The sequence below is a fragment of the Schistocerca gregaria genome, chromosome 7, assembly GCF_023897955.1.
Source record: "Schistocerca gregaria isolate iqSchGreg1 chromosome 7, iqSchGreg1.2, whole genome shotgun sequence".
Classification (NCBI taxonomy): domain Eukaryota; kingdom Metazoa; phylum Arthropoda; class Insecta; order Orthoptera; family Acrididae; genus Schistocerca; species Schistocerca gregaria.
Window position 1 is genome coordinate 348,995,939 of NC_064926.1, and position 14,056 is coordinate 349,009,994.

The 14,056-nt window shown below is 39.9% G+C and overlaps 1 protein-coding gene across 2 annotated transcripts in view; it reads left to right on the forward strand.

Moving 5' to 3' along the window:
• Nucleotides 1-14,056, forward strand: part of LOC126281205 (ubiquitin-like protein 7) — a 65,283-nt gene that overhangs the window by 25,767 nt on the left and 25,460 nt on the right. Inside the window, exons 4-5 of one of the 2 annotated variants that reach the window (XM_049979943.1) lie at nucleotides 3,712-3,845; nucleotides 9,925-10,093. In XM_049979943.1, the coding sequence (XP_049835900.1) occupies nucleotides 3,712-3,845; nucleotides 9,925-10,093 (303 nt within the window). Of the gene's footprint in view, nucleotides 1-3,711; nucleotides 3,846-9,924; nucleotides 10,400-14,056 lie in introns of both variants that reach the window. The other variant, XM_049979942.1, reaches the window with a different exon arrangement.

The following is a 14,056-nucleotide window of genomic DNA, read 5'->3' on the forward strand; positions in this document are numbered from 1 at the left end:
AGGGAAGGGCGCCTTACATGTCAATCGTGCATTGAGATCTTTAGCCCACTTTCTCTTCGCTGCATTGCAGTCCTGCCCATTTCCATCTCTTTGGCGAGAACACCTTCCTGGGTGCATTTTCCACCATGCACTATGCAGTGTCACTTTCTGTGCCGACGATGACCATGGACTTCTTTGTACCTCATATCCGAAATATGACCCCAAGTCATTCCCCTCCCTGGTCGTACCACGGGAGGAACGCCAGGCTAAGGATGGCAGTGAAGCTTATTCGCCTGGTACCTTGTATGTACGAGACTTGATGGGGTATCTTTCATGTACATAAAGCCTCAGTTTTTTGTGTAGCATTTGGAGGACAAGTTTGGGGAGGTGGAGGGCTTGTCCAAAATGCACTCTGGGTCAGTCTTGATAAAAACAGCATCCTCTGCCCAGTCACGGGCATTACTCGCTTGTATCAAGTTGGGGGATGTTTCTGTTACCACCATGACTCATAAGATCTTAAATATGGTCCAGGGTATTATATTCCACAGGGACCTTCTTTTGCAGACTGATGACGAGCTGTGCTCCAGTTTAGAGTGCCGAGGTGTTCATTCGTCTGGCACATCCATTGGGGTCCAAGGGATAACAAGGTCGCCACCTTTGCCTTCATCTTGGCCTTCGAGGGTAACCCATTGCCCGAGAAGGTCTACCTCTGTGACGTCAAGCCATGTATCCCTCCCCATATGCACTACTCTACTTCCAGCCCCACCTGTCAAGATTGTGGATGTCCATCGCATCCCAATACTCCACGTATTGGAGAGAACCATTCACCTTGCTTGACAGACCGCAGGATTTTACAGAAAGAGAGGAAAATCATGGAATATAAGACCCTGGAGCGACTGACCTACACTGAGACTAAGAGGAAATTTGAGCACCTGCACCCTGTGGCTATGACCTCCTTGTAAGCCACCACTATGAGAACAGTTCTCGCCCCCATCAGTTTCTTGAATTACTGTCACCTCTCAGAACCGGGAGACTACACCTGCCCCCTTGATGGTGGGGGCACTTCCCTCCCTGTTGCTCCTACACCACCTACTTTGGGAGCAATATCCCCCCCCCCCCCCCAACCATTGGGGATTTCAGTCCCCACTTCTGAGCCAGAGAAGTGTAAAGCTTCAACCATATTTGAAGTGGTGGGGAATTCCCATCGCAGTGGCAGGAAAGTGTCATCATTCAAATGCTAAAGCCCGGGAAGCACCTACTAGATGTTGACAGCTATCGTCCCATAAGCCTCACCAAAGTTCTGTGTAAGTTGCTGGAATATATGGTGAGCCGGTGGTTGTCAGGTTGTCTTGACTCCTGGAGTCTTGGGACCTTCTGGCTCCGTCCCAGAGCGGTTTTTGCCAAGGATCCTCCACCATTGACGACTTGGTGTACCTGGAATCTGCCATTCGATCGGCCTTTAGCCGGCGTCAACACCTCATTGTCATCTTTTTCGATCTCACGAAAACCTATGATACCACTTGGCCCACATCCTTGCCACTCTACATGAGTGGGGTCTCCGGGGCCCACTCCCGATTTTTATACAGAACGTTTTCTCACACTGCACTTTCCGAGTTGGCATTGGTGCTTGCTGTAGTGCACCCCATATAAAAGAGAATGGGGTCCCACAGGGCTCTATCCTGAGTGTCCTACTCTTTTTTAATTGCTATCAATGGTCTTGCATTAGCAGTAGGATCGTCAGTCTCTCCCCTGCTATACGCTGACAATTTTTGTATTTCATTCTGCTCCTCTTCTACTGTTGCAGTGAACACCAGCTGCAGGGGCAAAAAAATTGAGGTGAATCCTTGAGCAATTTCACATGTAATTGGATTTTCTATGGAAAAGTCGAAGTACTCAGTAGAACCTACAAAATATTTGAGGCACAGGACTGAAATTTAAAATCCTGCTAGTCCACAATTTTTAACTGCTGCAATTTAAGCTGTGTCCATAGGATCCTGACTAACCACATGTAGCACTGCTGAGTGTATATTAACCTAAACCATTAACTTTTTCTAATTGTGTTCTCATGCTACTTAACGATGATGATGCTATTGGCTGATCACACACTTGGCCCCTGAGCAGAGAATGCTGGGAGCAGAACCTCTGGATTGGCTTTTAGCACATTGGATGATGTACTTTTGTTTTCCCAAAGCAGCAAGTTTATAGCATATATAAGAAACGAACATATAATGGATTATTGTGTTGCAAAACTGACACAGACGTGTATGGTGAGTCATTTGAAGGACCAGGTACAGCCTCTTCGCTGATTTCTGTCAATCACTACACCCAACAGTGCACATAGATCAACACAGTATTCACAGCAGTTGCTTATTGTAATGGCACACAGTACTGTTGCATACAGTAGCTAGCACTAGCAATGGGCGTAAGTATTTCGGAGTGGCACAAACACATCTGACTTTCACCAATCACAGAGAGGAACAAGTAAAAATGTGCAGGCTATTACATAACATGTCCTATGCTCTGAATATTTGCTGTCATTGGCTGATGAGATCACGCGACATAATTTATGATTGACTGACACTCCAATCTCGATTCAGTACTTCAGAAGCTAGAATGTTGCACTTGATGGAATTTGTATTTCAACTTTCGTAATACAAAACTATACAGTGCACTTTGTTCTCTGTGGGATTTCTCTACCCTTTCCCGGCGGCTTCCCCGATCCCACCCTATCCCAGCGGCTCCCTCAATCCTACACTCTTCCAGCAGCACCCCCCAACCCATTTTTTCTGAGTACCACCTCCCAACCCATTTTTTCCGCAGCTCCAGCCCCCCCCCCCCCCCCCCCCCCCCCAGCCATCCTTCCATGGTGGCTCCCCTTCAACCAGTTCTCCTCCCTCACTCCCCCCACTTCCCCAGTACCTACTCTGAACCTATACTTCCCTACTTTCCTGGTAGCTCCTCTTACCCCACAATTCCACAGTAGCTCCCCCTCACACCACACTTCCACAGTAGCTCCCCCCGATCCACTTTCCTCAGGTAGCTCCACCACTAAACTACTCCCCCCAACTCGCTCTTCCTTTCCCCTCCCCATTCATCTCACTCTCATTATTTCCCACCCTCTCCCCACAAACTGTGCTCGCTCTCATTTCTTCTCACCCCCTACAAACTGTGCTCACTGCTGATACAAACTTTGCTTAGTCTTGTTTCTTCTCACCCTCTAGTAACTACTCCCACTCTCGTTTCTTCTCTCCATCTACAAATTCTGCCCACTTTCCTTATATCTGCCGTCCCTCCCCCCCTCCATCCTCTTTCCACTCATTTTTCCCCCCCCCTCCCCTACACTCGGCCCATGCTCATTTTTTTCCCCTCCCCACTCCTCTACACTCTCGTTTCTCCCCACACTGTACCCACTCTCATTTCATCTTGGCCCTCAATTGCCCATTCTCGTTTCACCTCCCTCCTACTGCCACTCACTCTGTCTACTCTCTTTCTCCCACCCTCTCTGTCTCTGGCCATTCTTGTTCTTTTCTCCTACCACAAACTCTCTATTCTCCATTTGCCTTCTCGACCCTCCCTCCCTCCCCCCCCTCTCTCTCTCTCTCTCTCTCTCTCTCTCTCTCTCTCTCTCTCTCTCTCTCTCTCTCTCTCTCTTTTTCTTTCGTGTGTGTGTGTGTGTGTGTGTGTGTGTGTTTTGCACAAAATCATGATCTGATATTGTGTATTTTGTCACAGAGGCTGAATCGAGCAGAAGTAGTAGAGAATATCATACAGGCCACACCTGGATTGCTGGATGATCCTATAGCAATTTCCATTCTACAGGAACCAGAGTTGCTTGTGCATCTTGAGAATGCTGACACTGTTAGGAGGTGAGACGAAGCTTAGTGCTCAAATTTGAATACATTGTATGTAATATTTTAAGAGAGACTGCTGCCTTAATTTACTCCAGTTGTATGACGTATTTTGTCATATTCAATGGATTAATTTTTGTGCTGAGTGCTTATCAACAAAAATGGGATGTGAAGGATATAAATAGCTTATGTAAAGAAGCAGCTTCTTGTTATAATGTGTATTTTGCGTTGTTCGACAGGTTTTTTGAAAGAGACTGATTTTGAAAACTGGTTGCTATGTCTGTGGAGCAGATATTAGTAAAATGTATGGAACATTTGTGTCAGGAGTGTGTAAATGGTAAATGACAAAACAAACATAAAACATGGCTGATAGATGGGTACACTTCAACACTTACAGTGAAACCCCGAACTAAAGAATTATCTTTTAAGAAAATCGTGCTTTAACAAATACATCTGTCGGTTCAGCCAAAACTCCCATAAGAACAGTGTTGTTCCTCACCACTTGTAGTAAGCCCCCTTTCTAGGAAAGGTGAGCTTTTAAGGAATAAACTGGAAATGCCATGCAAATTGAAAAATCCAGTTTTTACACAATTTGTAACAAGTCTTAGTGAGTTTAAGATTTCTTTCAGCTTCACACAGGCCGTTCTTTGTATCATGTGATGCAGTAAATGATAAGCAATTCAATCAGTCAACATATTCCTAGGGTGTAGTCAATAACTCGACTTCCCTTTTATGGATGTCAGAAGATGTGTTGAATGAATTTGAAATAGATTTCTGCCCTGCCTAATATGTGACTTAGGTCACATAATCTAAAGTCACTGAGTCTACAAAGTGAGAATAGGATAGTTGTCTGTTAATTGAAATCTGAAAGTTATAAATTTTACTTTTGTGGGATTATGGCCTGCGAATGTAGAAAGCTTACGAGGACTAGACTAAACTGTGACCTCTTGATATCAATGATTTCTGTGAAGGCTACTTTTTGGTGACTGCCGTTTTTGGTTGCAGTTTGTCACAATTATAATCACAGTTTACAAACTCACAACAACATTTATAGCAGTTTCTGTGATTTAACTCCCTAATCATTACACTTCTGATTCATCGCAAGTAGCAACTAATAGATATTGGCAAGTAAGTTTGCTGAGTGTTATTTCTGGTTTGGTGCATTGTGTCAGTGCAATGGGAATGATATTTTCTTGCCTGTAAGGTGTGCAAACTGAGTATTTCAAAGATGTGTTGGTGAAGCATTATGCAGTTTGAGAGGGATGATAAATATACATGAAATACATTTCAGTGAATAATGAACATTTCATTCTCCATTTTTTTTTAAAAGCTCATATTCCTAAATTTTCTGCCAAGCAGTAGTTGATGGAGACTTGTTTATGTATGTAACATTGATGGTATGGAAGTGTAAAGAGAGGCAAGTACAGATCTTTTGCTTAAAAGTTGATACTAGGAATCGTTTAAGTGCAATACTTGAAGATAATCACAGAAGTTTACATGTGTTGAAAATGAGATCAGTCTTTTGAATAAACTATCGTTAAACATTTGGTATAAAAGTTACATACTGGACCTGCTCCCCCCCCCCCCCCCCCTTGTGTTTTCAATTATCTAAAATACAATTTGAACTTACCTTGCAGTTTTAGCTTTTATTGGAAAAGTGTGTTTAAATATGACACGAACATAAACATTAGGCCACACTATAGGTTAGTCAGTTAACTACAGCCTCTATTTGGCATTCACATCCATTTGCTTCTCCAACTCTCAAACAAATTATCATCATTCAACCTAACCTAGACCTCGGGCTATGCTACACAACCAATATTCCGGAGGGGGAGGGGGGGGGGGATGAAGCATCCAGTATCACACTGTAGCCAAACATATGAGTGTATGCTACCAGGTAAAACACCAAATGTTACCCTTTTCCCATAGCATATTAGCTTCTTAGTTAATTGCTTTGGCTCTAGTTAAGTGACACATCCATTCATGAGATGCATGGTTCTTGTAATGAAGTACAAAAATCAGTCAACAGGAGTCACATGGCTTTGAATTTTAAATGCTGTTTTTAATTGCTACTTGCGACTGGTCGGTGAAAACACAGCCAGACTTGATAGTGTGGCGCTAGGCTCTCAAAAAGAAGTATTAACTACAGCCAACATCCAGCACATAGTATTAATGTTAAATGCTATGTTTAGTTGTGACAGTAATCGCAGTCAAATACTGTAAAGCTGCTATTGTGAAAACTGTGACTTCTCATTCACTGTGATTAATAACAGATAGGTATTTCCTTACCCAACGTTAAAGCTTATAGTTGAACCAAAGCTGATCATCTCACTGAAATGAATTATGTGAAAGACACATTCTTAAAATAACTAAAACATCTTATAATTCTTGTTATGTATTTGGTGTAACAAATAAGTGTTAGCACTTTGTCATTTCTCATAAACATATTTTCAATGAAAAACTTTTATTACAATATATTTAAAACCTAGATCATAGCTCTCCTATTTGCTAGTAATGTTCACTAGTCTCGTTTCATCTCTCTACTTTTATGATTGGTGCTATAGAATGTGTATTGGTTGTTAACTTCATTTTAACTTCTACTAATTTACTGGTTTTTTTTTCTCTCAGTGCTCCTTTTATAAGTTTTATTTATAAGTTATTGATTATCTGCAGAACATCTCCACTTCACAGCGTATAGTAAGATGAATAGTTTGCTGCCATGTATTTAAACAGTCAGTTGGTACCACTTTGAATTGTTAATTGTTACATCACTAACATTGTAATACATGAGTACCTGTATAGGAAAAATTAAATTATATTTGTTTTGGTTTTCCATATTATATTAAAATTTATTACCTCTTTAGGTTTAATGAGGTAATCACTGACTAGTTGCCGTGATTTGCCCTACCTTGTACATAGACCATTTATAGTTTATTTAAATGAACATTGTTTCATCATATCTGCAGAGCTACATGCTGCGAGGTAATCACAACCCTATATCTTCAGTCACAAAGTTGTAACATCTGCTTTTACATTTGTACATGTATTGACAGGTCTCTATCAGTATCCAGCACAATCAAAGTGAGTCACCCTGTAGTTTAGTAGATTGGAGAATTTTTCACAAATGGGAAACAAAATTCACTACTGCTCCTGTTCAAACACCTTCTTTGGTAGGAAGATACTCCTCAGTCCCTTGTGAACCTGACAATGCTATTGTGCCTCTCAAAATCAACCCCCATAATGCAGTATAGGTCATCCCTTGTGTGTTCTTCATCGCTACAGCCCTGGGTGAGGCTTGGCTTCTTCAGTGATCTTCCTTCACATTTCTCGGTTGTTTGCTGCTCTTTTCTACCCCTGGACTCTGATACTGGGGAGATCCAATATTACGTCATCAATCCATCTTCTTCTAGGTTTCCCTTTTTGCCTAGCTGAGTGGATCACATCTTTCATCACTTTTTCTTTGCTGTTCTATCTTCTGCCACACTCCCCATGTGTCCTAGACATTGTATTCACTGTGATTTCACAAATTTGGAGGAGGAAAGAGCATGACTAAAATCCAGTGACCTGCCTTACCTCATGCACATACCCATCATCTCCCCCCTTCCCCTCTTTCAGCCCATCACATCCCCATAATGCAGTTTATATAGCTTTAAAATAATATTTTTAGTATCTGGCAATTTTGCCAACACCTCCAACGCACAAACTGTTAGTCCACGAGAGGATAAAAAATTAATGGGCACTTACTCGTCAGAAATTGAAGTAATTTAATTTTGTACTGGGAACCATTTTCACTAGAGGTCACAGCTTTTGATGTTACTTAGAGGGTGGGGGGGGGGGGGTTGGGGGAGGGGGGAGGGAGAGAGAGAGAGAGAGAGAGAGAGAGAGAGAGAGAGAGAGAGAGAGAGAGAGAGAGAGAGAGAGAGAGTGCAGGGGGGAGCACTAGCTTTAAATTTCCCCCACTCCACCTTCCTCACTCCCCATCCAGTTACAATTTTTAGTACATTGTTCATGGGACCACTGTACAAAAATTTGTGACTACATGAATTTTTCCCCCTAATTTTCTTTGTTGACTGGACTACACCCATAAGCTGGAAAGCAAGGGAGTGAAGAATGTCGAAAAATTGGAAGAAGACGACCAGATAAAGAAATGGAAGCACTTGGAAGAGTCTGTATGGAAACAAATGTTGATTTCGTGTGCCAACACATTTGCATGTATTATAACAAGTGTAGTGTGTTCTTTGTTTCAGTAATATTATGCATTTGTTGATATAACAAGGGGAGTGCCTGAAGAAATTGGCAATATACCGTTTTTACCCGATTATAAGATGACCCTTATTGTAAGACAACTACCACCGCACCCCACCCCCCTTTCTTTCTTTCTTTTTTTTTTCCTCCTTAGAAAAATTTATTTTTAAAGTATTCTGAATAATCAAAATTACAAACTGTCTATTGACGTAAAGTATACACTTCAAACGTTAAAATTATGCCTATTCTAAATTTGTCATTTATTGATTGTCTACATTTTGATAGTACAAGGAGAAATAAAAGAAATGAAAAGAAGTAGTTTACATTAATTTGTGGGCCATTTTCTTTTTTACTTTCTTCACTTACTTACTGTGTTGTCTATGGTATCATTATTTTTAATCATCATCATCCTAATAGCACACCTGTGAAATTTATATCTCCGTTGTTACAAATATTTGGCTGTTTCTGTTGAATATTTTGTAATTTCTGAGGTTGTAGGTACCATGAGACCTGAGAGCACAGCTGCTTTTATCCAAATACATATCAGATTTCACTTCTATCTGAATGTTACAGTGTCTTTTGCTTCCAAACGTTATCTGCCTGCCACCCTCTCACTGGCTGCATTAAACCAACAGCTGACGTACCCCGTTTTGTTCCCATCAGTATCATGTTGAGCATCAACAAGATTGCAGCATGAAACAGACAAGTATGCTACTGACCGCATCCTGACTTTTACCATCTCCTGCAGAAATGAATTCCAACAACAGCAACTAAAACCTAAATAAAATATGGCATTCACAATTCACTCTGATTTCCAAACTTTTGCTCATCCCATGATTTACCAACATCTGTTAGTATTATTTCCACGGTGGTCTCACCACTTTAATGTAGTCTCACAGCAACAATTACAGTCAGTTTAATACATTTTACTTCATTTGTTAGACATTTCATTCTGAATTAATTTTCCTTTGTATTTCATCTGAATGTCACCATCATATTCTAAAGCTGATTAAAAGTTGGTTACATTTTTACCTGGTATTCCAGTTCATGAAGAGGACCAAATTTATCAATTGTGACCAAGTTAGTAGTTCATTACAGTCTCTCATAATCAAATAAAATATTGATCTGGCTTCATAATCAAGTAATGTTTTTTGAAGGACAACCTTTCCACTTTTGAATGTTTGCACACTGTATTTATACATTTGTGAGAACTTCTACTGCAAACTTGTTCAGATATAACAAGACTTTGTAAGAAGTAAGAAGTTAGTGCTGTTTCCTTCTGTGTTTCGAAAAATTTTCAAATTTTAAGTACAGCAACAGATTGTTGTATTGACTTGTTTATAGTCTCTCACATTCACTTGCTCTAGTACCACGTGAGTGAAATGTCAAGTGACTGTTCAAGCAGCAACGACACTGTATCGAGTACTTTAGAGTATCAGGAAATTTTGAGCATGTCCGAACGTGAGTATTGTTTGCTTGGTCCTACCCTCCCAAAATTTTCAAAATAACACTGCACATAACCTCAATATCAGAAGCTTCATCTGCAAGACGACCTCTTACAAATGTTAAACTCAGCACCAACAGTTTAAGCTGTGAATGTAAGATGACCCTGTATTTTTTGAATGACAAATTTAGGGAAAAAACTTATGCTTGTAATCGGGTAAATATGGTAAATTATTATTATTATTATTATTATTATTATTATTATTTAATGGGGCCGGATGTGTGAGATGGATGTAGAGTTGTTATTGCAGTTGAACTGTAATAGTAGTAATTATAGTAGAATGTTTTTTATTGAGTGTACATGAAAAAAAGCTTTTAAGATGTAATAATTTGTCTCTTGTTTCATCAGAATTGCAGAAGCTCATCCGGCACTTGCAGAAGCAGCTGGCCATATTGCAGCTGCTGTGCAGGAGGAAGCGGCGACCAGTTCTCATCCTACAGATCTACCTGGCTCGAGCTCTGGGTATTCGTACTCTCTCGACGGGCTCAGCGATGATGACGAAATGGATTCTTCTCAGGTACTGAGTACTTCGGAGTACTCATACTACTCACTCGACGAGCTCAGCGAAGATGAGGATGTGGACTCCTCCCATTTATTGAATTCTTCGGATTACTACTACTGGCTTCAGCATGGAAGCAGTGATAGTGAAGATGGTGATGATGTTGGTCAGGAACTAGGTGCCTCTCAGGTACAGGGCACAAATACTCGTCATTTCTCTGACTCAGGCGTCACACCAGACTCATCAGTTCCGAGCTCAGGCAGCTCAGAGTCACTCCATCGAGTCAGTGATGGCTGTGATACACATGGGACACACGACTCGCAGGTACTACTTTCATCTGTGGTGCGTTATTAATATTATGCCACTGGGAATTTCTTGTCTATCTGCACTTCATCAATTCCCAGAGCTTCACTTTTTCTAATTGCGAGTGTGTGCATGGGACAGGAGCATATGTGAAATGTGCTTGTGATATCTCAAAGCAGTTCTGTGCTTAAAATATCAACAGTAATTTTGAAAAACAAATTAATCTCTAAACAATTGTGTAACCAGCATAGACATTTTCCGAGTATGCTGCAGCAGTCTTGAAAGCACTGGTATGGGTAATACCAAATAGAATACCCAAGAGCACACTTTCTTAATGAAGTTGTGAGGATAGCTTGATGTGCACAAAGGAGTGTTAGATACCTTGACATAAAGAAGGAAGAATGTCTTTTTGTCAGTATCAGTTTGACACACACTAATTGAAAGTGTGTAAATGTTTTCACGTAGACGTGACTCAGCTTTGCTTTTATTGTTATCTGCCGGAATAATTCAAACTTAATATTTCATCTGCTGTTTTTGTCCATAATGTAGTCATTGTTCTTAGTTTCTTACAGTGTTGGACATTTTTGCAGTGTTTGGCATTTTGTGGAACATGGCATTATTTTAAGCAACTGATAGATCAAAACAATTGGAGGGAGAAAAACGTTTTTTGGTGTATTCTGAAACCTCTTCTACACTTGAATAAACTAAAAATGTGTTAGCACAATGTTCTTTTCTAAACTTCTGATTATTTTAATTTGTTAAGCTGGTATTTGATGATATCTAACTACTTCTGAAAATTCTTTGCTGTTTCAATTTCAAGGCAGCTTTTTAAAATTATTTTGTAAAGTAAAATTCTGTAGATCACATGAGCCCTCATCCAGAGAGTTGTCAGATTACAGTTCAGTCCACTGCTTCACTGAATCCATTAAGGCAAAGGCAAATGGCAGGATGATTTCTTGGAAAAATGAATACTTTTCCAATCACAGGATGGAAAGTCCTGTATAGAATAAAAATGATATGGGAAGGATAGATTGCTACTCGCCACATAGAGGAGGCATTGAGTTGGAGATAGGCATAATGAAAAATACTGCTAAAATATTAAGCTGTTGGACAAAGCCTTCTTCTGAAACAGAAAACACACACACACACACACACACACACACACACACACACACACACACTCTTTCCTAAAAACACAACTCACTCACACATGGCCACTGTCTCCCATGCAGTAGTGCCAAGAGTCTCTCTCTCTCTCTCTCTCTCTCTCTCTCTCTCTCTCTCTCTCTCTCTCTCTCTCTCTCTCTCTCTCTTTGTGTGTGTGTGTGTGTGTGTGTGTGTGTGTGTGTGATATTTCAAAAGGAGGGCTTTTTTGCTTGGAAACTTAAATGTTTAGAAGACTTTTTTATTGTTCCTGTCCGCAACTCAGCGCCGCCTGTATGTGCTGAGTAGCAGTCTATCCTTTTCATATTTTTGCTTTTCCAAATCATAGGCATCGACAATGGGGGTGGGGAAGGGGGGTGGGGAGGGGGGGGGGGACAGTTGACACCACCTGGAATCATAGGCACAGATTTTTTTTATTCTTTACAGAATTCTCGCAGAGTTCTAGATATGGTTCTCTGTCATTGTATTACACTGTAGATGAGTGTGATGTAAAATTGTGGCTTTAGTAATCGCTGTGTAACTTAGGTTTATTTGGTTGTTAGGCTGGTGAAGGGGAATTATGTCTCTTGCTTCATGCAGAGTAGTTTTGGCACTGTACTGCAGTCGAGGTAAATGTAAAGGTTTATGAAACATATGCCAGAATACTCCCCGAAACATTCTCTACCTCATACTCTTCTTATACAGAAATAGCCATGCTGAGAAGTGTATTCTGGCGAATATTCCCAGAACAAAATAAAAATGGCTGCAATATTCCTGGCCAACATGTCCCCAATTTCCATAAGAACATTCCTTCTGTTGTCACACAACTTGAACACAAAAGTGGTTTACTGTATACCTGGTCAAAGAAGACCTGTTACAGATTGCCAATACCATACTATTGTTTTATAATAGCAGAGTGATCATAATGGACTCTAAGAAGCATAGTTCTGCAATACTGTAGATGTGTTCAACACAAAGAGAAAATGCCATTTTCTCCACATGGAGGGAGGAAAATAATGAGAGTTTCAAGGCAGAAAAGTTTCTCATCACAATAGCATATCATACTGGGAAAATAAGAACTACCATATTTAAGTCCTAACTGCTAGGAATTGGTTGTACCGGCCAGTTTGAGGTGGTTATACTTCACCCAGACAACCAAAACCTGTTTATTAAACTTTAATTATGCTGATCAATTTTAAAAAAATATAGTATTTGTGAAAATAACTCAATAAACACATTAACATGATTTAATGTGAAATTTTGTAAACAAATAGTGTTAACAGATGGCATCATAGTTGAACAGCTATTTTTAACATGTCTCCGTTTTGAACATTATTAATCAGTGACATGTATACTGATTGTTTCTGTCAACAGGATTGTTCTCAAGTTTCCAGGCATTTTATGTATATCAGATTTTTTTTATTTTCTTGGGTCAGTCTCTTGTTATTGGTATATAAATAAAACTATGTTTTCTAAATATTTCTTTATTTTCTAACTCATTGGGTGCACCAGATTTAATCATATGTGAGATGTAGTTTCATATTGTCAAATCTATTTTGGGATATTGATATTGATATGAAAGACGGGGCACATCATCTGTCAAGAGTTGCCTCGCACTCTCTCTCATCACCTTGTGCCTCTTTCCCTATCCTCTTCTCACCTCCATTTCCCAGGCAACTGCTCTCACTAATTGATAATCAGCAGCCCCACTACAGCTATGTATGCGTGCATTTCTGTGTATGCATAGCTGTGCGTTTCTCCTGCCACCAAACTTCACTAATTCCCTCTATATCTAACTTCAAATGTTTCCATTTCCCTGTCTAAATTTTCTAACCTATCTCCCAATTAATGGATCATACATTCCATGCATGGACACACAACTTTTAAGTCACAATTTCTAAAGATATCTATGGACAAATTACAAAACACTGGGGCATTTTTAATAATAGTTGACAGGACACAACTAGGTGACATTTTTCTCTGTAACTGAAATCATTAATTCCAGTAAAAACAGCAAGCAAATTCTGTTTCTGGAAGGTTATATTTTTATAGTCCTACACAACCTTCTGTTGGGAAACATGAAAGTGGAATTTTTTTTGGACAGATGATCAATTAATATAGGTGTATTTCCTTACAGATTTGTAATCATGTCTCACATCTGCTTTCTAACTTATACAAATTCTGCTTAAGAGGCTTGGATATCACCTTAAATCTGCCCACAATCAGTTTAATATCTTTCATTTATTACACAGTGTTACCAGAAAAGTCTGCATTTCTGCAAACAGATTTTTAGTTGTGATTTGAAGTATTTTGGTGTGATACACTACACACTGAACAACTGTTCAGTTCTCCTGATGATTATGATGATAAAAATGTATTTCATTGAAATGTTGGTTATCCTGGTCATTATCAAAGCACCTGTTCCTTTGTAGTTAACTGTAATCGAGATCTGAAATGATTTTAGGTAATACATCTCTGCCATTAAGAATACCAGTAGACTTACATTTAGTACCTACACCTCCAACAGGTTGAAAT